At 41.7% G+C, this 26,961-nt stretch overlaps 1 protein-coding gene across 1 annotated transcript in view; it reads right to left on the reverse strand.

Moving 5' to 3' along the window:
• The window catches only part of Nalcn (sodium leak channel, non-selective), a 297,987-nt gene that overhangs the window by 64,200 nt on the left and 206,826 nt on the right, over positions 1 to 26,961 (reverse strand). Inside the window, exons 16-18 of the mRNA XM_051161012.1 lie at positions 24,222 to 24,358; positions 22,775 to 22,916; positions 6,175 to 6,248 (exon numbers count right to left, since the gene is read on the reverse strand). Of these exons, the coding sequence (XP_051016969.1) occupies positions 6,175 to 6,248; positions 22,775 to 22,916; positions 24,222 to 24,358 (353 nt within the window). The remainder of the gene's footprint in view (positions 1 to 6,174; positions 6,249 to 22,774; positions 22,917 to 24,221; positions 24,359 to 26,961) is intronic.

A 26,961-nucleotide genomic window follows, 5' to 3' on the forward strand; every position in this document is an offset into this window, starting at 1 on the left:
GGCAGTGCTTTGGGCTGGGCGGTGGTGGCGTACACTTTTAATCCCGGCACCTGGGAGGTAGAAGCAGGTGGATCTCTGAGTTTGAGATCAGTCAGCAGGGCTTACAGGGCAAGTTTCAGGACAGTCAGGGCTACATAGAGAAACCTTGTCTTGAAGGACAAACAAACAAAACAAGATAACAACAACAACAACAATAAAAGATGATGCTTTAAAAAACAGAAATTGCTGAAGAGGAAAAAGCAAAAATACTACAGTTCCATGGCATGTAGTAGTAGCCCCAGAAGTCCTGGATGGGTGGCTAACTAAGGGAAACTCTTAGTAAAAAGACTCTTAGGGGCTGGGGAGGTGGCACAGTTGTTAAGAAAACTGGCTGTTCTTTCATAGGACCTGGGTTCAATGCCCAACATCCTCATGGTGGCTCACAAACAACTCCAGGGGACCCCAAACCCTCCTCTGGCCTCCATGGGCAACAGGGACACACATGATGCACAAACCTTCACGTCAGCAAAACACCCATACAATAAAAAATAAAATACTTAGAAATGTAAATGATGCCCTTAGAGTCATAGCCGGAGGCAAAAGGCAGTGACAATATTACACTCGGAACACCACTTCATCTTAGGTCTAGCTAAAAAGACTAAAGAGTGTTCTTTAGACTTTCAGTAGTGCTTATTTTCATAAGTGCACAGCCATTAATCAAATATGAGGGTACACATATCCAAGCTGATATTTGCCAAGGTTATAAAGATACTGTCTTGGCAAACCACAAATGGTCTGTACTGTTTAAAGATTTTTGGTGTGCTGATATTTCTGTATTCATTGATGCTTTTGAGAACGAGAGTGCATTTTTACTTGATTTGGGGGCTTTGAATTAAAGCAAGCCTCAACAGAGGTAACAGCACTTTAAAAACGCATGACAATTTTTTTCCTCCCCCCTCTGATGCTAAGAAAAGGTCACAGGAATTTTAAAGGAAGTGATCTGAGCTGAAATGGCAGCATCCAAGTCAGAACATATTTTGAGATGTAGGTCCAGTGAGAACTGTGGCCACAGTAGCACTTTGATTATCAGGGCTTCAAACCCAGACCTTTCACCCAAAACTTAACATGGCTATGGAGGGGAGGTTGCTACACTAGAGTCTGCATTCTTAGTTCCAGGCTCTTTCCCTCAAATCATTTATTCAGACTATAGACTGCAGGATTGGCCTCTCTGGTCATGAAAACACAAGACAGCATAGCCTCTGGGACACATTAAAAGCAGTCCTATGAGGGAGATTTACAGCTCTAAGTGCCTACATTAAATGTTCAGAAAGAGCACAAATAAATGACTTAATGATGGCACTCAAAAAATTTGGAAAAACAAGAAAGAACAAGCCAAATCCAAATCCCATAGATGGCAATAAATAATAATAATTAAAAAAAAAACAGAGCAGAAACTAATAGAAATAGAAACAAAGAAAACAGCATGGAGAATCAGGGAGTCTAAAAGCTGGTTCTTTCAGAAGATAAAAAAAAATTGAAAGACCCTTTCCAATGAACCAAAATAAAGAGAGAGGGCCCAAATTAATATAACCAGAAATGTACAGGAAACGTCACAACATACATTAAATAAATTAAAAATATTCCAAGGGAATACTCTAAAAGCCTGTACTCCATTAAGTTAGAACATCTCAGAGAAATGAACAAATTTCACTCAAATCACTCAAATTAAACCAAAAAGGGATCAACTCTAAATAGACTCATAAGTAAGGAAGAGTTTGAAATAGTAATAAAAAACTTTCCAACTAAAAGAGGGCCAGACCCAGATAGATTCATAACAGAATTATACCAGAATTTCAAAAAATATCCATAGCTAATCCTTCTTAATTTATTAAAAGAAAAGAAACAGAAGGAGCACCCAAATTAGATAAAAACACAACAACAACAAAAGAAAACTACTGGACAATATCTCTGACAAACAGATTAAAAAATCCTCAGTAAAATACTTGCAAACTAAATAAAGACAAACATCGATATGATTATCCCACGACCAAGTCGGCCTCATCACAGAGGGGCAACAGTGGCTCAACAGACACAAGCCGATAAATGTAGCAAACGACAAAAATTGACTTTAAAACAAAAGCCCCAAGATTATCTCAATAGATGCAGAAAAATCCTTTGATAAAAAGTCTACTGGGCTATGCTCAGAGCACTTCAAGACTAAGCTCTTGGTCACTGGTCTCCAGCTAGCCAAACCCCTTCCTTTCTTGGCTTGCATGAGTGCCTGCGTGCATGTGTGTGTGCGTGCGTGTGTATGTAGTGGTGTCTGTAAACACACGAATACACATCTGCGTATGAGTGTATGTGCAAGTGTATGCATGTGGAGGACAGAGGCTGAGCTCTGTTGTTTTCCTCAGTCATTCTCCACTGTCCATTTTGAGACAGAGTCTCTGAACCTGGAGTCCTCTGACTGGGCCTGGCTAGGCTGCCAGCAAGGCCAGCCTGTTCCCTCAGCACTTTGACTACAAGCTTGTGATGCTAAGGATAGCTTTTTTATAGAGGATCTGATTGTGAGAAGCACGGATTGTCAAGGACTTGAGTGAAACAGTGTCCTCTGGACACAGCAGGACCTCTGTTCTTATGTGCTCAGAGAAGCAAGAAAAATTTTAAGAGCAAAGAAGATAAATTATTTTCGTAAAGATCAAACTTCTGTTAAAAAATCTTATTTTCAAGCTGTAGCCCTTTATTTCCAGTAGTTAATGAATTCATAAAGTGACATACAGCCAAAGCCCTTTTGTCTTATGCTTTTCTGGGACGTAGTGAAATACTTTTGGCTTTTCTTATCCCCAAATTATTGAGGAGGGTCCATATTTCTTGACAGTTTAAAGATTATTTTTCACACATCATATACTTTTTTCAATAAAACCCCCCAATTTCCATATATTAAAAAGAAATGCCCTGTCCATTAGCTAGATCAGAGTAGGAGTTCGATGTTTACTGCTTGTATTGTCCTTGGTTGGTGCAGTAGTTTGAGCAGACCCCCTTGGGCTCAGATCCACCCATCATGATGTTCTTCTTGTAGGTTTCTAGGACCCTCTGGACCCTTCTATTTCCCCATTCTCCTATATTTCTCTTACCTAGAGTCCCAGTAGGATGTCCTCACATCTATCCCAATCCCCTGGTAAGTGAAGACTTTCATGGGACATCCCTTTTGAGCTAGTGTCCAATTATAAGTGAGTATATACCATGTGAGTCTTTCTGGGTCTGGGTTAACTCACTCAGTATGATCATTTCTAGATCCATCCATTTGTCCACAGATTTCTGGATTTCCTTGTTTTTAATAGCTGACATGAACTCTGGTGCCCCATATTTGATCACTTCCCTTTGGTGGGGAGGCCTGGTGGCACTCAGAGGACGAATAAGCAGGCTACCAAGATGAGACTTGATAGTCTATGACCATATAGTGGGGGAGGAGGTCTCCCTCAGTCATAGGCCTAGGGGAGGGGAATAGGGTGAAAGTGGGAGGGAGGGAGGACTGGGAGGATACAAGTGATGAGATAACAATTAAGATGTAATCTGAATAAATTAATAAAAAAAGGTGCAAGTGCCAATTTATAAAAAAAAAAAAAAAAAAAAAAAAAGGAAAGAAAATTGTTAAATTTCCCCCTTGCAGCATTGTTTATATATGTGACTGAATGGAATTTTGTGAAAGCATTATTTATTCCATTCATCTAATTCATTCATTTTTGTGACACTGTGTACCCATTAAGTCACTTTTCATTGTTAAACTGATCAAATCTCAGAAAAATGTGACTTTTTAAAAATTCAAATGACATGTTCACATATATCTTATGACACGATGTTTCTTAAAGGCCTAACTGTAAGTGAAATGATTTCCTGGGAGACTGAGACATTTGTCACCTAGATAAATAGTAGAGTATTGGCCCATAGGACTCATGAGAAACGCCATGTCCTTTTGTTTGGCTTCCTCAAGACTTAGTCCTAGATCAGTGCACACCATGATTCCCAGAGGGCGTCTCCTGCCTCATCACCTGGAAGAGGGAAAAGGAGGGGATGGATGGAAGGGAGGACACAGTGATATCTCAGAAGATTACTACACATTAGTTACTTTTCACATTGCAATCTGAGGATGGCGGGATGCATTTTGGCTCACATGTAGAGAGTCTAGTTCACCTTGCCAGGTAAGTCATGGTAGCCAAGGCTCGAGGGAGCTGGTCACACTATATGTGCAGCCAGTAAACAGAGAGAGAGAGATGAATGCCGGTGGTCAGCCAGCTTCCCCCTTTCATATAGTTCAAGACCAGCCATGCAAGTGAGCTGCTCAAACATAGGCTGGGTCTCCTTACCTCAGGCATTCTAGCCTAGAACTTACGCACAGACACACTGAGAGGTGTGCCTCTTGGATGACTCTAGATCATGTCAAGTTGACAACCAACATTAACCATGACAAAACGAAAAGGAGGTGAGGTCTATGACCCCTTCCTTATGACTCCATCCCCTTTCCAGCCTTGAGGTACTGAAATATATATGGAACAGAGTAATTCAGCAGGTAATCTGGCCATGGCTTGCTTGCTAGGCCTTGGTCTTGGCTTGCTGGCTGCTACCCAAGACACAGAGTCATTAACTGGACACAGTTGGCTCACTGTGTAGCTCCAGCAAAGAAGCGGAGCTAAATACTTGAGCACAGCCATGGTCACTGTGCATCCCAAGCACAGCTGACTTGATAAAGAGGCATTGTAGCAGGAGAGAAATGGCAGGGAGGCTCTGCATTAGATGCAGAGTGGGTTGTGTACTATCACTGGATGAGTGTTTCTTTTCTAGAAAGTGTGTCAGCATTTCTGAGGTCCCTGCTGTGAAATTACTGGTGTAGCTACAGCTTAACCAAGTATCTTGGAGGTTATGAGCTGCCCAGACCAGCCTCATGGCATACTCCAAGGGCGACACTGAGGTGAGTGAGCACCTAGTCAGAGCATCAGCCACTTTGGGACTCAAGTTGTCTCTTTCCATGAGACCTTCTGTGCTTATCTAGACTGAGACTACTTCAGCCCCAGCAACATTCACTCTTAATTCAAGAAACCACTGCAATGCAGGCGTGACTGCACCTAACTGTCATCCATGGAGAGAACACAGTGGAATGTTTTCATGAGATAGGACTCTTTTCTCTCTCTCTTTCTCTCTCTCACAATTTTTAGGTTCTGTTATAAACTTAATAGTTTCTTACCTTGCATATAACTAGCTGCATTTCCTCATCATGGCTTCCCAAGCCATAATAACACACATTATAGAAAGATGCTTTCATGTCCATTTTTAGTAATGGACTTGGGAGAAGAGTCGGATTCCTTCCACTTAGCACAAATTTGTATGATACTTGGTCATATGAAGGTGGTTATTGGCTTTGTCAGCCATACCACTTTTATCGTTTGCACATACACATAATACAGGTCACCATCTGATGTTCTAATGCACACATGTTTGTGTGAACCATACCACTCCCTATGTATAGTCTGATACACTCAGTGGTCAGATTGATTTTCTTGTTGACACCTCATTTCAAGGCATATTTTAGAGAGAAACAGTAAAATAATATGCTTTCATGATCAGTTGAAGGTTGCTGTATGGGGTTAGAGAGATGCGTGAGCACTTAAGAGCTCTTGTTGCTCTTGAAAAGGATCCAAGTTCAGTTCCCAGCACCCACATGGAAGCTTAGAACCAGCTGTAACTCCAGTCCAAGGGGATCTGACGCCCTCTTCTGGCCTCGATAGGTACTGCATGCACACAGTGCACAGACATATCCAGCAGGGCTTTCAAACAGATCCTTAGGGAATGGATGATGAGATCATAATTACTTTTTTAAAGATTTGCACTTTGCTATGTTCCCTTAGGATTTTTTCCTTTAGTTATAATAAAAAATATAAATGGTAAAGAATAATGATAGTATCTTTTCACCTTTTCTTGTAAATGCTTTCACATATAGTATATTTAAATGCATTAAATAATAAACATGACACATTATAATACAATAGTATTAGCTGTGTCGCTGACATCATTTGAAAGCATGAAGATGTGTGTTCCTAAAATTGAGCAGAAAGCAAATATTGCTGTCGTTGAGAAAAGCTCCTTTTCCCCTTAGTGTAACCCCATATGTGTTAAAGGATGCTTCAAGTTCATTGGTATTACCTTAAGATTTTTGTTACTGCAGTCTCCTTTTCCAGAAGGTTCCTCGCCCTGATGCTGAAAACAGACTTGCGGAGCTGAAAAGTGCAAGGACCACTTTAGTTTTGGGTTGTAAAGGAATGCTATAGTCACAATTCACGAGACAGAAGTCATTATGCAAACACTGGTTCTCGTTCCCTCTATGACTTCTATGCCACACGCTAGCTTTCTCTTAACATCTCTTCCTCCCGTCTGATTCATCACCACGCCCTGCCGCCCCCGCCACATATACAATTTTAAATCTAGGCTGCACATACGACAAAACTGGCAATTGTTTTCTGAGTTTGGCTTATTTCACTTAACATAATGTTTAAGATTCTTTTGTAGTTTTATTTTTATCTGTGTCTCCGTACAGACTCTAACTAACTATGAGGCTACGTGCCACAGCTGTGGTATGGTATATGGTGTATACATTGCTGGTAATGACACTGTCAGTCATCTGAATAAGTGCTCTAGTTTCCAAAGAATTTGATGTTGAAACTAACACTTGGAACATGTAATTGTCATTGTTTAGTGGGGTGTTTTCCAATCCACACTGTATTACTGCGTGTCCCTGGCTGTGATCCAATACTAATCTGAACACGAGTTCAGGAGGTGTTTTATCGTTCAGGCTTAGGGACAGATGACAGGAAGGAAAGGTCAAAGTGTGCCTCTAGGTGATGGTAACAAAGTCATCCCAGGGAAAAGGAGTAAGAAAAACACCCTGGGGGCACAGCTCTGTCCTGCTCATTGACTGCGTATTAGACAGTGAACCACTTTACAGTCGACCAAGTAGTCAAAAGAAGAAGATGAAGGAAGGAGAGAGAGAGAGAGAGAGGAAAGAGAGAGAGAGAGAGAGAGAGAGAGAGAGAGAGAGAGAGAGAGAGAGAGAGAGAGAGAGAGAGAGAGAATATCCAGGTTAGATTCCCAAGAACTCAGAGTGAGGGACTTTGAGTGGTCAGCACTGGGAGGCCCCAGTAAATTATCTTATTTAAGCACTTGGCACATGAACCAGTAACCACTGGTAACAAAAGACAGATAGAAGCCAGGTTCTTGGAATCTGGAACTGAACATCTCAGGAAGGCAGACCAGGCTAGAACATATGAGCTCGCATGGACAAACCAGTCTAAAAACAAGCACTATGTAAATCAAGATGTCTGGGAAGGGACAGACAGAGTCACAAGCTCATCTTTACACCCCTCACTGCCCCTCTGTCTCTCTGTGTCTGTCTCTGTGTCTCTCTTTCTCTGTCTGTCTTTGTGTCTCTGTCTCTGTCTCTCTGTCTGTCTTTGTGTGTCTCTCTGTCTGTCTGTCTCTCTTTCTCTGTGTCTCTCTTTCTCTGCCTGCCTGTCTGTCTGTCTGTCTCTGTCTCTGTCTCTGTCTCTGTCTCTGTCTCTCTCTCTCTCTCTCTCTCTCTCTCTCTCTGTGTGTGTGTGGTCAGAGGTTAATATTTATCAAGTGTCTTCCTTTATCACTCCTTTTCCACTAAAGCTAGAGGTCCCTGACTGGCTAGAGTGGCTAGCCAGTGAGCCCAGGGGTTCTCTTGTCTCTGTACCCCAGAGCTGGGCTTACAGGTCCTTACTGCCACACCCAAATTTTTGTGTGGGCAATAAGTATCTGAGCTCAGGTCCCCACGTTGCAGAGCAAGCACTTTACTCTCCTAGTCACCGCGCTGACCCCCACAGACTAGTCCTTGCTACCACTTCCGACCACTTAGATATGACATCATAATGTTCAATGTAGTTTTTGTGTTGCTCAGAGAAAATCTGAAATGAACTACAGGACTACGGAACACACTGACCTTCCTACCTACATCCATGAAATGTTTATCTTTTTGTAATAAAAAACTGAATTGTTTTTGAATTGACTAGAACTCCTAGGGAAATTAATCACATGTTGATAGAGATTAGAGTGAATGACATTTATTTAGAAGGTGTATTTCAGAGTAGCATAAAAAAGGGAATGTACTTTCCTACATCTGTCATCCCTTAAAGAAATGACACTGGGACAGTTTTGTAATCTCTTTGAGCTTTTAGCACATCTCAAGAGAGCACTACTCAGGAGTCACAGGGAAAGGGCCTATCAGGGGAGCGGTTCTGCTTTGACCACTAAAGTAGTCAGGAGTCAGAAGTCAGGCCCAGGATAGAAGAGGGCCGTCAGAGGCAGATTGTGAGCAAGGAAGGCAGACCCTGTGATGCTCAAAGCCTCACTTGTCTTTTCATAAGGCAACAACCAGGATTCAATCACCTGTGAACTGCTTTGCAGGGGAGCAGCTGATACCAGACACACATCTATTAGCGATGAGCTTGAGTTGATTAAAGCAAACACAGTGGCCATGTATTCAAGGCTGTTCTTGAGAATGGTATTACAGCTAACAGCAGACATAGTAGGATGCTTTCTGTTTTAATATAAAACCTACAGATTAAGCATTACTATGTTCTGAAAGATGTGCATTTGATATGCTAGATATCTTCCTATTTATATTTAAGCTGTTCTTTTCATAGTCAATAAATGTCTATCAACTGTTTTTGGTCCTTGTCTGCAGTAGTAAAGCTTCCTATTTTTCCTTTAGAATAGATATTCTTAGATTGCGTTAGTCACAAAGAACTCATAGCTACACTGCTCTGCAGTGCCCTCTTCTGGCATCAATAGATACTGCTAGTCATCTGAAATAACTACACAGAGCCATTTCAAAATACGTAATTTCAGACCATAAATTGCAAATCGCAACAGTAAAAGGAATCAGCAACAGCTTATACTGAATCTGAGTGCATCAAATATGTAAAAAATAAGAAACGTGGCGGGGATCCATTTGGATGGCGCTTGCACTGGAAACAAATGATTAGTTGAAAATATTTTTATGCTTTACAGTTTTATTTGCAAACCTAATGTGTAGTAATTCTTTGACTGAGTTAAGGGAGAAAAACAAATCCACTAAATTTCAGTTTAAGTATTAAAATAAACAGATTTTCGTTAACATTTAAAATTTTTGATTTCAAAGAACAATCTACATCTTGAGGTAGAGTTCTTGCCTAGCTTGTATGAGATCTTAGGTTCAGTCCTCAGTAACATGCACACTTGCCTGCACACACACACACACACACACACACACACACACACACACACTGTTCCCTAAATTGTACACTTTATAGCAGCACAGAACCCAAAAGCCATGAAATTCAACTCAATTTCTGCACAGTTACTGTAATTTGGATCGGAATGACACAGCAATGGGTGGGTGGCGTTTGCTGGTTTCTAGAAAGGTCTTTCAGTCAGAGAGTGGGACATGTCTCCTGCAGTCCCTGGTCATGTGGGCTCTGCTGAGGGCAAAGGGCAGGTTGGTTCACAGGGTCCTCTGCTTCTCAGGGTTAGGGTTAGGGTTAGGGTTGCTTCCTGTGAACCAGCGGCCTTCGTAGTTGTGTTCCAGTGTGATCTCCCTGGCAGGGCCATCTGTGGCATCATGCTCTCTCACCAGGATGCCCAGGATGCCCTGTGTCTTCCCTTTGTGGCATCCGTAGCATTCATGTTCCCTGTACAGACTCATCCCACTTGCAAACCTGCCATTCCGTTGAATTTCATTGAAACGACTCTTTAATAGGGAGCTGCCCCTCCTGTGTTAGTTTTAGCTACCAGAATAGTCCTGGAGGAAGACAGTCAAGGCGAGTTCATGATTCTGGCTATTTTCATACCAGTTATTAACAATTAACGGAGTTTATACAATTCTTTAAAAAGTGACTAATTGTTTAAAACATCACTATGAATTTAAGGTTAAGACATATTTGATGGGTTTTACTCCATTACAATTGCTATTTTTAATGTTGTTACCAATTCTTTGATAGTTTAGTACAATATATTTTGGTTACACTCTTTCCCCTCCTCCAACTCCTTCCAGATGTCGCCCTTCCTCCCTACTCACCAGTTCTACACTCTTTCTCTTATCATAGGTCAGGGGGTCAGCTGCTTGTCGGCCCATCAGTTCTTTTGATGTGATTCCAGTAGCTGCTGGCACAGATTCTCGGTTCGCAGCAACGACAAGCTGCTCTACATCGATGTGTACTCCTTTTTCAAGGTCAGCAATACTTTCTCCAAGCAGCCCTGATGTATTTATTGGTAGATTTATTGATGAGTTTTGGGGGGCACATAATCTAGATTTCAGTAATATTTATTGATACTGGGGCTGGTCACCATTCCGGGATTTCCCTTGAGTTGATTCTCATAGTTTCAAATTAGATTCAGGATACAGAAAATTTATTTACTTCTTTTGTATCATATCTACATTTTTTTCTTTTGATTTCAAGATTTGAATTTTGAAGGACTCAAGGGATGGCCAAACTCGACTATCTAGTAATTACTTGTTAGCTTTATTTCATAGTTCACAGATAATCTCAGATCAATGACAGACCCATGGACCCACGGACCCACGGACCCACGGACCCACGGACCCACGGACCCACGGACCCATGGACCCACAGACCCACGGACCCACGGACCCACAGACCCACAGACCCAAGGCCAAGAAGACGAGAGGACGTTGAAAGCGCACTGCCGGTTGGTCCTCTGGTTCCCGTTTGTCTCATATCAGCACAGCACTCGGCTGTGGAGTGTCTGTGCTTTAGCGCCACCCTCACGTTGTCTCAGCTTTCCCGTGTGAGCGCCTCCCACTGCCACTTGGCTCTTCCTTTGGTGTCTGAGTCACTTTTGCAGGCGGTGTGTCTGTCAGAGGCACGCTTTTCAGAAGTCTCTTTGGAAAGAGCTCATGGGAACACTATTAAACAGTGCTCTGTGTGTACAATGACACCTTGATAACAGGTTTTCTGTCTCTTTCATCGAGAAATTTAGTTTTCCTGGGTGAAAAAACAAAGCCTGTCTTTCCTGGCAGTCCTATGCGGTACTCTGGTTTCTTTTGATCTAAAGGGCTGTTGCTGAAATTTCTGACGATGATCTGATGTTCATTAGTTTAAGTCACTTGCTGCTTGGGGAGACGAATCTCACACACTTTTGAAGTTTAAAGTCTTGTAACATATGTGGTATAGATCACATGGTCCTTCCTGGTCAGTATTTCCAGAGACATGGCATATGATTTCCATATTTGCTTAAAATGTTCTGTTTACAGTGTTTGTGTTTGTTCTAGTATCTTGCTGTGGCATTATCTACTACGAATGCCTAGGATAATAATGTGGACCTTACTTTTATTTTTCTTTGATTTAAAAAAAAAACCTTTCCCCAGAGAAGGGGGAGATGGTTCGGCAGGTAAACTGCTTGCTGTGCAAACCTGAAGACCAGATGTTAGAATACCAGCCCCGCTTAGAAAGCCCAGTGGGTGTAGCAGACGGCCTGTTAGCTCAGCACTCCAGAGACAGTGCCAGCGCATCCTGGCCTACATTAGACCAATCAGTGAGCTTTAAGTTTTGAGAGACTTTGCCTCAAAATGTAAGGTGGAGAATGTTCAAACAGACCTAGCATCAACCTCTGGTCTCCACACACATGTGCACATGCAAATGCACACATGCAAACACACATTGCATCGCACACACACACACACACATACACACACAAGAAAAATTTAAGAACGTTTCTCTTCATTATGATCTTTTGGGCATAATTTCACATATCCAATCCTTTTATATTATTGCTTCTACTTATAATTCTTTCCTGAGATCAGCACTGAGTTCACTCCTGACTTCTTTTTAAACTTATTTATGCTGCTATCTCATTCTACCCCAGGTGCAAGTATTTATGGGTATGGATTTATGGCTGGCTTTCTTCTCATTTCTTTCTTATGCTTATAGGATGTTTGATTTTTAAAAAATTTTATTTTATTTTATATTTTTATTAATTTATTCAGATTACAATTTATTCTCCTATCACTCATATCCTCCCATTCCTCCTACCCTCCCACCCCTACCCCATTGTCCAAGGGGGAGCTCCTCCCCCACTTTATGGTCGCAGGCTAACAAGTCTCATCTTGGTAGTCTGCCTATTCTTTCTTTGAGTGCCACCAGGACTCCCCACCAAGGGGAGGTAGTCAAATATGGGGCACCAGAGCTCATGTCAGAGTCAGTCTCTGCTCTCCACATAACTGTGGAGGATGTCCTGTTTGTTGGCTAGATCAGAGTAGGGGTTCGTGCTTACTGCTTGTACTGTCCTTGGTTAGAGCAATAGTTTGAGCAGACCCCCCCCCCCCGGGCCCTGATCCACCCCTTATGATGTTCTTCTTCTAGGTTTCTAAGGTCCTCTGGATCCTTCTATTTCCCCATCCTCCTTTTCTTGAATAATAATCTTGTTCTCTAGTCATTAAATGAAGAACTGTATCAATGCCTATTATGTGCACATTTCAAAATGTCTATGTCTGTATAGGTTTTCTGTGCCTTGATCTATGCTGAAATATTATATAGATATTTTAAGCTTTATTTGAAATTTAATCCTGACGGGTAAGAATTAGTATTTTCTTTTTAAATGAGAAATTTGAGAATAATAAAAATTTGGCTGTTTGCTTTCATGAACATTGCACATTTTTTTTTTTTTAGAAAGACAAATACTACATTTTATTCCATTAGTGGATCCAGATTTTATCTAGATACATACAATCACTTTTATTTAAAATTCAGTTATGTGTATGTGGGTTTATGTGTATGTGTAGGTATGCACAAGTGAGTACTGGTGCCCACAGAGGCCAGAAGAGAATATCTGTTGTGAGCTATCTGGTGTGGATATAGGGACCTAGCGCAGGCCTTCTGCAAGAGCCATCTCTTCAGCCACCAAAAGATATCACTGAAACCTCACGAGCACGCACACGTGTGTGTGCACGTGGAACATTGCACAATTTACAATTATCATTAGAACTCTGAATTGTAGAGCTGTAGAATTCAGATCTTTTCAGTACATTTTGACATGAACTGAAATGTCCCTAGAAAATAAAACGAGCTTTTCTAAACTATGCTGAAAAAAGAAATTGATCTTCTTGCCCCCCTCTCTCTCTGTGTGTCTGTCTCTGTCTGTCTGTCTGTCTGTCTGTCTGTCTGTCTGTCTGTCTGTCTGTCTCTCTCTCTCTGTCTCTCCAGGGTTTTTTCTATGTAGCCTCTGCTGTCCCGGAATTGCTTTGTAGACTAAGTTGGCCTCCAGAGATCCACCTGCCTCCCTGAGTGCTAGGATTACAGGTGTGTGCCACCATGCCCGGCTGTTGCAACTTCTTGCTTTTTGTGAAGGTTTGCACACCTATGACAATTTTTTAAAAACTCAATTAAAATAAAGTTTATTAGAATCAAATTAAGATATAGTAATCCATTAAAATACATTAATTAACAAATACTTATTTGGTGGTAGATACAGTGGTGACTCCTTGATAATTAAATCTTTACCAGGAGAAGGCATGACTGTGGCTGTATGACATAAGCATATGAGAAGCCTAATGTGTGTAAATATTCAGACTTATTGTATTTTTATTATGGAAATGTAACTTTTATTTACTGGATGTGATTGTTGTCTCATGGGTTACTGCTGAATAAGCTCACACCTTTCTAGTTCTTTCTGAACTCTGGCTGGCTGGTTTACCTCAGCTGTTCTGACTCTCCGAAAAGGGGTAACAGAACGAACTGACAGAGGAAATGCTTGAACAGAAGAAACGGGATAGGAGTGGGAGTGCTGTGACAAATTTTCACTTGGCCCAAATCTTGCGTAAAAACGTCAGAGCCAATAGCTGCGCCTGTTCTGTATGTGCAACGAACAGACAGAGGAAGAACCCTGAGACCCTGAGAGACCTGTGGACTTTCTGAGTCTTCAGAACCACCATGATTGGCACTTACATCTTGCGTTTACGGGTTCCCTCAAATCAGGGCTCCACTGAGGCGTTCAATTAACCAGAGGATTAATTCAATTAACTGAGTCACCTGAGAACAGCTGCAGGCACATTAGGGACTGTTAGGTCCTCTATTGCAATGAAGAGGCCAAAAGAACCAACGGTCACTTCACTCTTGGGCCAATTGATTGCAGAGTGAAAGAACTGATACTAACTTGAGAAGGGAACACAACAAATATTAACTCAGTGACTAAAATTTGTTATTTTTTTTATTTGAAATGTTAGCAATAAATGTGCTTCTAATATGGAAAGTTTGGACAGCCTTGGTTTTTTCTTTTCTTTTCTTTCATTTTGAAGGCAGTAGCAGACCAATAAGACACGAGAGAGTGGGTACATGAACATCTGACCATGAGACAAAACCATGGTCTGATGAATCGGGCTTGATGAGCATCATTTCTGCGGGGAAGGCATGGTGCAATTATTGTAATGAGGCAGTCTATTGAATGGCTCCCACATAAAACATAGAAATTGGAAATAAGCAATTACTTAAAATTACATAGGTGGAAGGTGGTGCCTCATTTGACAAGATTTGAATTTTTCATACACCCATGAGCTGCACATTAATACCGAAGTGACTGTGACAGATCATGTGTACAGCAAGAGGGCTCTCTAAAGTAAACTTCTTATAGAGTTGACACTGTGCTTGGAAAATTGGAATTCTGAAAGGTGACTAACGTTGGTGGCTGTCAGACTAAAATAGTCATGTCACAATTTATACAAAGGTGAATTTCATTATAACGCCACATTATGACGCTTTGGAATGTGGTGTAGAGTGTGGAAAGGGAGCTTTACGTGGTGGGTCAAGAGGTTTGATCTTAGTTATTCCCACGTTATAAATTCTGAATCTTTTATAAACACCAGGTGTAAAAGCTAAAATATGTAAACACATACACATTCACACACACACACAGAGAGAGAGAGAGAGAGAGAGAGAGAGAGAGAGAGAGAGAGAGAGAAGAGTCACTCTTTCCCGAGACTCTAGGATGCTCCATATAAGTTGATTCCTATTTTGTGTGAAACTCTTTTTATTTTCCTTGAGTTTCCTGTAAGCTGTAAAAATAGAAAAATGGTAGATTCCACACCTATGTAATTCAATGTGCATAGTTGCTACTTGAAATGCATGTGTAGAATGAATTAATACCACACTAAAAGATTACTTTTGATCTTTAAGCCTTCTTTGGTTTACATTTCCTTATTAATTGATCTATGCAATAATAATAAATGAGGTAAATATTATGACGGATTGCTTCCTTGGAAGTGAATCATATCAATGGACATCTGAGAATATCTTGCAAGGTTGGGAACTAAGTGACTTATGACAGTGGTTTCATTACCCAAGCAATGGCTGAGGGTCACCAGAGATTTGGCCAAATCAGCACCTAACACCTTGTCCACAATGGCAAAGCAGTGACTTGCAATGCCGAGCATGCAGCAGCACTTGGCTCACTGAAACAAGTGGAAATGTTTACTACATGGTGTTAACTGGTGAGCCAAAAATAGATGCTGGTCGTGGGGAGGAGAGATGGCACAGCAGTTAGGGGCACTGGCATTTGCAACTAAAGTTGTTTGGATACAAGGGTGTACTGTGTGACACACTGTGACACACCACAGCTTCCACAGCAAGATGCGTGTGTGTGTGTGTGTGTGTGTGTGTGTGTGTGTGTGTGTGTGTGTGTGTTTCTTCATGGGGAGGTTGCAAGGGCTGACAGTGGATGGTTGGGGAGATGATTGGGCAGCAAGATGCTTGTGTGTGTGTGTGTGTGTGTGTGTGTGTGTGTGTGTGTGTGTGTGTGGTGGTTTTTGTTTTTCTTCATGGGGAGGTTGCAAGGGCTGACAGTGGATATGGATAGTTGGGGAGATGATTTGGTTTGGGGTGCTTGATGTGGAATTTACAAAGAGTCAATAAAAAGTTAAAAAGAAAGCACTGGCAGCTCTTCCAGAGGACTAGGGTTCAATCCCCCTGGACCCTCATGGCAGCTCACAACCATCTGTAACCAGGCCCAGGGGATGCAACTCCCTCTTCTGGCCTCCATGAGCACTGCATGCGAGTGATCCACAGACATGCAAGCAGGCCAACCGCCCATGTACAGAAAAACAAAACAAACAAATCAAAAAAATATTCTAGGGAGTTTTGAAGCACAGATGGAAAAACAAACTGGATCTACATTTACATCCGATATAAACAGGTTGAGGCTGGGGAGACACGTGAGTGACTGTGATTCTAGCCATGCGTTTGTTGGGGATTTAAATCCAATCAGCCCTGGGATCCTGGATTTCTGATGCATTTGAACTTCACATTCAAATAACAGGAATGTGACGACAGGAACAGCTGTGACACAAGAAGTTTTGCCTAACAATTGATGGAAGATAAGACCTATAAGTAAAACTATGAAGTAGGAAAAAAAAAAGTAGCTTGGGATATTGTGGCACAGTACACATTTTACCAGCAGCCGCAGTCCCTTGATGCCTGCTCGCCACAGGCTCACACTTTGATCATAGCCACTCTTTACTCCCCGCACTAACTCCTCTGGGACCCTCTGTCCCTCTCTCAACTTAACGTGCCCCTTTCTTCCTACCCCCAAATTTTTATTGATTCTTTGTAAATTTCACATCACCCACTCCACACCCACTCATCTCCCTGTGCTTGTAACCTCCCCTCCCAAAGAAACCGAAATTTAAAACAAACAAACATCTCGCTGTGGAGCTGTGCTGTGTCACACAACATCCCCTTTTGCCTGAAGAGCTTTACTTGCAAATGTCAGTGCTCTTACTTGCCACGCCATCTCTCGACCCCCTTCTATTTTTTTTTTAAACATATACAAAGTACTGAGTTCCAGTAGTATTTTCCATATCCTCATGGTATAGGGATGCCCTATGCCATGGGCATGGGAAACCTACCAGAGGCCACATTTCTGAAGAAACAAACAAACAAGCAAACAAATAACCAACCACCCTCACCAGCACAATGACAAAGAACTAACTCTGCCCAAACAGTGAGCAACTGCCTGTAGCTCCTTTCTGACCCATAATGAACATATATCCAAGAAATATAAAACAGATTGCATATAACCCCCAAGTAAATAGAGTTCTACAAGAATATTGGTTAGGGATTTCCTCTCTGACTTCCCCACTGCTTCCAGAACACTCGGCATATAATGGTCCTCAGAGCTATTGAATAGAAGAACATGCAACCAAGCACACCCATCGTTTTGAGGTTGACAATTTACAAAGATCAGTAACAATGAGGAAAAAGTGCTTTGCTTTTTATATTGTGTATCTTTTTGTTTGCTTTTCATTATTATGAGTAAGTGGTCAATTAGTTACCTACAGAGGCAATTTTAAGCTATCAGAGACCTGCATATGATTTCTGCGTTTGGTGTTGTGAATACCACCTCTTGTAGTTCCTCCTGGGCCACCCTGCCTGGTGTCCTTAAGACACAGCACAAGGTCGTGTCCTAGCTTTCCATTGTCTCTCCCTCCTCTCCTGGAGATAAGTCTTTTAGTAGTTGTTTTGTTTGTTTGTTTGTTTTGTTTTGTTTTTTTGTTTTTGTTTTTTAGAGCTATTACGTGGTAGAATTATTTCAGAAGATCTATGTCCCTAAAGACCAAAGCAGCTTGTTCTCCACCTCTCTGCCTTTATTGATCGAATGAATGAGTAAATGTTCACTCTGTAAATTATAGATCGGGTTGGACATACAGAGTTACTAGAACAATTCATATGACAGTTTATAATCAATCAGAAAATTGTCAAAAAGCTGCATGGCAATCAACAGGCTTTGTGAAGAAGAAATCTTCTAGAAGCATTTAATCGACTCATGAGAAATATATCTGTCAGATGTATTGGGCCTGAAGGCTGAAGATGATGCTCCAACGTTACAGAGAGCTTTGGGTGACTGCTTAGGAAGCAAACTGTATCTGTCATCTTCTCATTTGGGAAGCTGCTAGCCTGCACTCACTGTATACTCAGGTAATCAATTTTATTCCTTCTGAAGTCTCTGATGGGGTTGAGGACCAGAGAGTTTAGTTTAACAATTAAGCTTAGTTGTTTAGGGATTAAGATGTTTTTAGGTCTAGATAGATGTCTTAAATTGATGATAACAAGATGTAATAGATATTGATTTACATTCAGAATTTTAGACACACCAAGATAGGAAAGACGTTTTCTTCAAGTCTGCCAAATACAAATAGCCAAAACACTAAGAATGTAACATCTACATGATTCCTGATTGTCTCATGCAGGTAGTTTAGTGTATATTGTGTGTAATAATATAAATGTAGATATAAAGATATTTAATAAAAAAGAGAAGAGCATAAGACACACAGTAGGTAATGGGAACAGCAATGACATTATCTATAGAACTCAAACTAAAAAGATCTCAGACCGTGGATGATGAGGGAAATAAGTCAGCCGAGCTAAACTACACTGTCATGCCAGAAGGTTAAGTTTGTTTACATAAAGGTCATTTGTTTTTATTTTGTTTTGGTTCTGAGACAGGGCTCCACTACAGGGCCTACACTGCTCTTGAACACATTGCCCTCCTGCCTTAGCCTCCCAAGCACCGTGAATAGAGATATGTGCCACCATTAGTCAGTCTGCCTCATCCACCAGCCTCTCTGGTGAGTGGGCTGTCAGGGTCTGGCTGGTCTCCGGTCACTAGTCTTATCTGGGTGGAAAGGCTAGAGACTTTTGCCATGCTAGGCACTATGACCCACTTTTAACATATACGATCATATTGAATTCTCCTAAGTAGCAGGGGACATGAGAATTTACTCAACTTTACAGGTGGGGACTGGAACTCAAGTCATTTAACGCTCTGCCCTACTTTGCTCAGCTCCATCAAATACACAGGCCTTATGTAGAGCCCTATATGCTTGAAGTCCCTTTCTCTGTTTTTCAACTGTGCTGGAAAGAGACCTCAGGGGACCCTGTTTAGTGCATGTCTAGTGCCCCCAAAGGTCAGAAGGTATCATATCTGCAGTCAGAGATGGTTGTGAGCCTCCATGTGGGTACTGGGAACTTAAATGGGGTCCTATGCAAGACAAATAAGTTATCTGAATGACCAAGCCATCTCTCCAGCTCCCGTTCCCACAATAGCTTTTACTTGAACCTCTTTGAGTTTCTTCCTAGTGCTGCCAGCATCTAAAGTTCACACCTTGCTTTCTTTTGAATTTTCACATCCAGAGGAATAGCAGGTAAGTGAACAGCAGGTACACCACACATTTCTGTAGAACTACTGAGTGAACACGGACGACATGAAATAGAAAGCATAAACAAATCAAAGAAATTAATGTTTCTCATTTTATTCTCATTTTGTTCTTGAGTGATAGATGTTGGGGCTCTGCAAGGCTCACTTATGTTCCTAGATCATGGCAGTTTGTGACTCAGGGAGTCAGAAGAGCCATCCAAGAGCAAGGCAGAGACAGCAAGGTGACACAGACCGAAGAGCAGTGGTCGAGGATTGGATTGAGGGATTCACTGTTGTTACAAGCTGGGTGAACTGGTTGTATCGCTGGGTTGCTAGGAGATCAAGTTCACATCTGTGTTACTAGGAAGCACTGTGCACAAGAAATCCTAGACTTTCACTTCAATATGGAGAGACATATGAGTAGGCACGTACATGATTAAAATATCAATGCCAGACCACTTTTTTATTCTCTTTTTGCTTGCAGGAAGTCCTCGCCATGGAGGCTCACTCACAGTGCAGTTTCTATGTCTCATATTGCTCTGGCCAAAGGCTCCCAGAGATGAGAAATCCTAAATATTTACAAAGAACTCCAGAAATGGAAGCTGATGTGGCAAAAAATGGATCCAGAAAGAAAGAACTCTTAAGCAGAGCCAAGATTTGACGGCTAGTCACATGACATCCTGATTAGCTTTTGTCAAATTGACATGAACCTAGACATACCTAGAAACTTCTGTTGAGGAGTTGCACCCACCCATCAAACTGGCCTGTGAGCATGTCTGTGAAGTATTTTCTTGGTTACTAACTGATGTAGGAAGTTCCAGCCCATTGTGGCATTGAAGCCTGGAATACTGAAGTCTGCTTTGAGACATAGCTGTGTGTGTGTGTGTGTGTGTGTGTGTGTGTGTGTGTGTGTGTGTGTGTGTGTATTTTTTTTGTAAGGTGAATGTAAGGTGAATTTAAATTCAAAATGTAAACTTCTAACCTTGCTTCCTAGAAGTACTTATTCATAACTGACAGTAACAAACCCTGCCAAAGAGCTGAGTTGATCCCTAACCAACAGAACCTGTCAGAGGGCTGAGCTAACCACATATTTTGTATGATTCAATGGTGTCATAACTCATACTTGTTATCTATACACTTGGCTACACTCTGGTTGCACTCCTGTTATCTATACACCAGGTTGCACTCGGTTGCACTTGGGCCACACTTTGGAAGACCCTCACTTACCTCACCTAGAACCAATCAGCTTAAAGGTTAGCTGATAATACTTTGTCTAATTAGCCAAAAATGTAATATTGCCTTGTATAGTTAGATAAAATGCACCCCCTTGTCTTCTACACTTGGCTTTCTTTCTTTCTTTCTTTCTTTCTTTCTTTCTTTCTTTCTTTCTTTCTTTTACACTTGGTTTTCTTTTAAAAGACTGCAGTAAGATTGGGTAGAAGCCTCAGTTCCTTACTGTGGCCCTGATCAATCAGCTTGGAAAAGGCGTTCAAATAAACCATCAATATCTAGCTGAGACTAGGGTCTGAGTGATTGGTGTGGCACTGCTTGGGCTGGTGCAGTGGGCAGCGCCATCCTTGGGCGGGTGGGCCTGGACAGTGTAAGAAAGCTATCCAGAGAGAGCAAGCCAGCCAACAGTGTTCTTCCTCTGGTTTCTGCTTGAAGCTCCAGCCCTGAGTCTCTGCCTGACTTCCCTCTATGATGAATTATAAACTATAAGATGAAATAAATCTCTTGCCTTGTTTTCGGTAATGGTGTCACCACAGCAACAGAAAGCAAACTAGGATCCGTGGCAACATGGCCAGTGTTCTCTCCTAGGATCAGGTGACTAGACCTGGAGGTGGGTGTGCATTCCATTTCCCAAAGCTGAGTTTTAGCCCAGGCTAGAATAAATGTCACGGGAGAGCAGCACCCTCCCAACTATAGTTCAGCTACACAGGGCCTACCAGGTGGAGATGAGATAAGGGAAACACACTGTCATCTCTAATGGGCTTTGTTTAACAGACAGGATTTAAAATCTTGGAGATTTTCTAAGCGGAACAACACGGATGTGCCCAGGGTGCAATGTCTCTGATAGGCTAAAAAGAAGCCACATCCACAAAAAGTTATGAAGGAAACATGACGTGGTGTTTTAAGCTCTAATAATCTAAACTAAGTAGTAGAAGGTGAGGGGGCTTGGGTACAAAGGGGCTCCCCTCTGCTATGTGTCCAACTGGCCAAGAGTTTTCACATTCATTCCCTATCAAATGATGGAAATCCTATTCAGGAATTATGAGAGTTTCATATTCTCTTTTAAGGAAGAGGTCGATTTGCACTTTTCTGTGGGAAATTGTTTCCAGTGATTAGAAAGTATCTCCTGGTTTTGCCACACTGGGCACCTTGGGGATATCAGCTTTTTGGTTTTTCCCCTAGAGGCAAGTGGTCACAAGCCCATCATAGTCAGGGTATGGAGAAGGCCACTTCACCTCTGGCTTATAGTCAAGTTTGGAAATATAAGGAGACAAACTTAATACCCTAAGACAATGCCGATCAGCTCTCTAGAAAAACAAAGTGCAACCCCAGATTGGCCTGGGCTAGGTTACTGTCTCTTGGTAGATTTTCCCTGCATCCACTTAGGCTGTTGCTTTTTACCTGTTTATGGTGTTGACTGGGAAGTATCGATACCACAGGCTCTTAGTTCAAACAAACACAACCAAGAACAAACTAAAAGAAGTTAAAAGTACCACCCATGGCACGGTTTCTCACTACACAAGTGAAAGCCACAAATGGTATCATTTAAAGTCACATTTGTGATCAGGAAGACCAAATAGGAGGAAAAACAAACATGCTAGTGCTTAGGACAAAAGAAGAGACAGTAAGTAATTGAGTGGGAAAAAGACTGTCCTAAAATGGATATGTCATCCTTAAGTAAGTAAGAAATGGAAATTTCCCTGTGCAAGTGTCTTGTTCTGCAAAGAGCCTCGTCCTCAGTTTGTGCACTTTTGATGAGAAAGGACAGAGAAGGTACGTACTGGTAAGGTTTCTGAGCTCCAAGAATGCAGACAACATCTCACAGGCTTCCCCCAAAGAAAATGAAATCCAACAAACCAGACACAAACCTAATTATTTTCAACTGACAAAAAAAAAAAAAAAAAAAAAAAAAAAAAAAGGATATTGTTTTCTACAATCCTGGGTTCTATAAGAATGAGGAATGAGATCTGTAGGTGATGAAGAGAAAGTAAGTGTGTGAAGATTCTTTAAAATGAAGAGACACACTGCAAAGTCAACAGTGACTGTCATAGCTTAGGCAAGATGACTAAGCTAGAGACACGGTACATATCAGCTTTGCCAGGCAGGGTGAAACAGCAGAGCTTGAGCACAAGAAAGCTGGCATTCACACACACACACACACACACACACACACACACACACCTTTATTAATTGCAAGTAAAACCACTTATTTTTTATTCTCTGGAGACCTAGAAATTGAGGACCCTAAGTAGTTTTTTTTTTCTAGCACATGCTTTAGAGAAATTCGGTAATGGAGACACACAGTGGTTCTTACTTTTTGATCGATGTATTTGTTGTCTTCAACTGTGGGCCGCTTGGGGTTATCACACGAGGAGGAAGAAGTGGAAGGGAGGATTCTGAAGAGACAGCAGGTGTCCTGTTGCTGGCGGTCGATGAACTGCTTCATGAAGCTTTCCCTTTGTAAACGAAGCACACACACCAAGCGTTACTCAGGAAATGGAGCCGGAGGTGGCATTCCACAGAGATGAGGAAGTGGTGCAGGGGATCACAGAAAATAAGAGCTGTCATACCAAGGGCAGGGTTAGGGTTAATACCAAGATAGCTAACTTAGAGAAAGCTTCCTGAATCTTTGCAAACTTCTGTTAAAAACACAGCGTCCCTGACATAGCTTAAAAGCAAGGGTATCTGCTAACTGATGGTGTGACTTGAATCCAGCACAGTAATGAGATGCTTTATTTCCCGCCTACGACTTGAAAGAATTAATTCATCTTTTTCAAACTGCTATTCATCATAAAAGTCCTTGAGAGATGATTTTATATTTAAAGACTCAAAAAGAAAAGATTTCATCTGATCTCCAAAACACGGCAAAAAATTTAAATAACTGTAATGCAACTAAGCAAAGTCAGTTAACTTAAATTCAGGAACAGAAATGCTGTCATGTGCTACATAGAGACACTTGGGTCACCAACGGGCTGCATGCAAATGGTAATCCCAAGAGATTGCCAGTGATGTAATAACTCATAATTTACATAATCTACATCAATAAGTCTTCTGATGTTGTCAGAGTCCTTAGTGAAAATGTCTAAAGAGCCATTGCTCAGTGACATGACTGGCTTTTTCTATTTGAATATAAAGTGTTTTGGCACTGTACACAATCCTACACTTTCATCATCCTGCACCGAGATATTTAAAGATAAATAAATAAATACATAAAGATAGAAAAGTTTGTATGATTCTGATTGTATTTGGAGCCTTTTGAGTTACTGTCGGAAGAATTTTGTTTAATTATTAAAATCAGGCAGTTCCAAGCACCTTCTGTGTGTATTCGTTCAGTAGGAAGGTGAAGCTGGTAGGAACTGAATCACTGTGGGTATAAGTGCTGTGGTTCTTTTAACCAGTGGGAGGCAGACCACAGGCCACATGTGCAGAGGCTACTGTTACACAGATACCGCCCAGAGCTGGGGGCCCCACGTACTTGAAGATAAGCACTCAGACCTCAGTCTACCCTCTTTCACACTCCGAGCAAAGTCCATTCTGTTTATGCCTGGGAGGTCTAATCACTGAGGAGGCCTCACCTGCCTCATCTCCGAAGGCTTGCTCATGGGACTTAAAAGCTACCTATCACAAAGGAAGGGAGGAGAGCAGGATATGACAGTTTCAAACACAACCCCAAAGCTACCCACATGCCAGTCTGCAAGAAGGAGTGAGCTGGGACTAAAGCCATGTAGTGCAGATACACAACCAAAGAAAGAATTCGATACCTGATCTTCGGAACTGTAAAATCTGAAGGGAGTTTTGAGATTTTCACCATTTGTGGTCTGTTTGGGAACTTTTCAAAGATTCTCAAGCGCAAAGGGAGTTTTTCTTTGGTGTCCGCATTTGCTTCACTTTGCTTTAACTAAAAAGGGGGTGGGGAAAGAAAGAAAGGATCCCTTTCAAATCAATAGTTTCAGACTTGCGAGAATAATATGTAATTACATATATAACCAGCAGATGGCAGAAAAGGCCCACCAAGCACATGACACAGTTGTCAGTCCCTCTGAATCCTAAAACCAAGTTCTAGGACAAAAATTTTACAGCAAACTAAACCAGTTTAAAAAAAAAAAAAAAAAAAATCAGAGGAAGGTTTTATTATTGTACTCTCAAAGGTAAGTCTACTTTGATCCTATACATTATCTTTTGCTTTTTACTTATGATTAAACATCACGTTTATTTTATACACAGACATGGTGGAATTAGCACGGATTTGCTTATCTGCTTAGCTAACCAAAGGGGATGAATTCGTTTGTATACATTTGGCCTCAAGTAAGCTGAGGTTTGCCGGGAGTCAATATGGAACTAAAAGTCAATGTTGGCTAGAATTCAGTCCCTGTTTTCTTATCCCATTTTCCTCCCCCCAGTGCTGTTTTTTGTTTTTGTTTTGTTTTGGTGTGTGTGTGTGTGTGTGTGTGTGTGTGTGTGTGCGCGTGTGTGCGCGTGTGTGCATGTGTGTGTGTGTGTGTGTGTGTGTGTGTGTGTGTCTTTGCCTCTTAAGAAGACCACGCTGCGCATTGCATTTAATCTTTCAGTATCTTCTCTATTTTCTATCCCTCTCCAAACTTTAACACTAGTCCTACTAATTCACAAATAGATTAAGAGGGCACCAAAGCCATTTGCTCATGGCCCCTTAAATGTACTTTTACTTTAAAATGACAAAGTTTAGGCCAGGAGATTAGAAGTAGAAGTACAGAAAGCTTAGATAATTGGAAGGGATGGGCAAGGCACATCTTACTGACATGCACAGCAATAACTTGGTCAGAAGTAGTGGAAGTGTGGCATTCTGGGATGAGACCAGACCTCAGTTCCAATAATTGATGGCTTGGCTCTCCTTCTGGTCTGGAGGGAGTAGCAAGGTCAGGGGTCCTTGCCTTTCCCATCTTTCACTGGATTTCATAATTTAATTCTGTGAAGCGTGTATGGATTATCCTAGCTAGGCAGAATCTGTTTGATTTGGTGGGTAGCCTTTGATCTTAGGATGTAATCTTTTTAAGGGAGGGGACTATTGCTGTTTGCTGTTCTTCAGCATGGCGGTGTATGCAGAAGACATTGATATGATGGTTGATGATGACAACGATGCAAAGCCCTAGCGCCCAGAACCACAAAACAGAAAGCACAGGCATCTCCAGGGCATGAGAGTAATCACAGAAGAGACTTCCCAGTAAGCCACTGGTGGACAGTTGGTGAAAATTTGCCAGTGGTGAGTCTGGTCCACAGAGGAAGAATAAGCTGCTGACTTGTTAAGGCAGACCAGCCAGCAAGGTATTCAGTGGTAACAGGCACTGATCAGATTGATAGTGGGGTCAGGTGCTTGCTTAGTTGTTTGCTGAGTCACTGGTTTAGATACTTGTGCTGTCACTTCTAGAACCAAACCAAAGTGCCAGATTCTGTGTAAAATTTTGGGGCTATAAAAATAAAGGGTGCCGGCATTTTTCCTCACCCAGCTCACATTAAACCCAGTACTTAGAATAAACAATCACTGATAAAAGACGATGGTTACCATGGAAGAGATAATGACCAGAGTGCTAGGGAACCCAAGGCAAGAGTGAAGAGAGAAAAAGGAAGAATAAATCACGGTGCTATTTCCCACTCTGATAGGCGTCTTAGGCAATAGAATGGTTGCATGTGACTCAGGCTGCTACTGCTGAAGGTCGATGGGATTGACTGTGTATATTCTGCTAGTATGAGACACAATGGCAAAGGGAAGGCTAGTCAGAACATCTCATCCAAACGAAAATCTTGAGATCTTCCTAAAAACCTCTCCATCTGTTGACTCCTTTCATCTTCACCAGGACCTCCCTGACTGAGCTTTTGCAAGCCCCATTAGGGTTTTTGATGCCCCCCAAGTTAGCTCCTTATCACCAACTTCTCCATTTTGTGGTTACAGGAATCTGTTTTTTTTTTTTTTTGTCCTAAAACCAATCTGTTGTTACGCCAATACTTTTAAAACAAAAATAATCAAAACCTTCCATTTGGACTCAAAGTTTCATTTCCATCCTCTCTACCTGGCATTTTAGTTCTTTGGGTGTCTTTTAGACCCCCCCAAACCTGTGGCCCCTCATTCCTGCTGCCCCTGCTGCTGTCCCCGCCCCTCCCTACTTCTTGATCTTCATGAAGTTCTACTTGCTCTTGGGATTTTAGTTGCTCACATAGGTCTTCAGAGGACCTTCCCCTTAGGAGTTCATGGCACACTGGGCTGGGCCATCGCATGTTGCTGCTCACATGGTGTGCAACCCAGCAGACACTTTAACAGTTTTCTAGGCTGCTGCAGCAGTTATCAAAGATTGGTAGCCCTGTGGATCAGCGGCTGCCAACACCATTAGCATCAACGAATTAATTTCCGAGTCAAGGCTCCCCAGAGCTCTGCTTCCCCTGAGGGATTCAAGGAAGACTCATCCACTTCCTGGTTTCCCATAGTTCTCTGCAGGATTGTGCATCATTCCTCCACCTCTACCCAGTGTCATG

The sequence above is a fragment of the Acomys russatus genome, chromosome 18, assembly GCF_903995435.1.
Source record: "Acomys russatus chromosome 18, mAcoRus1.1, whole genome shotgun sequence".
Taxonomy (NCBI): Eukaryota; Metazoa; Chordata; class Mammalia; order Rodentia; family Muridae; genus Acomys; species Acomys russatus.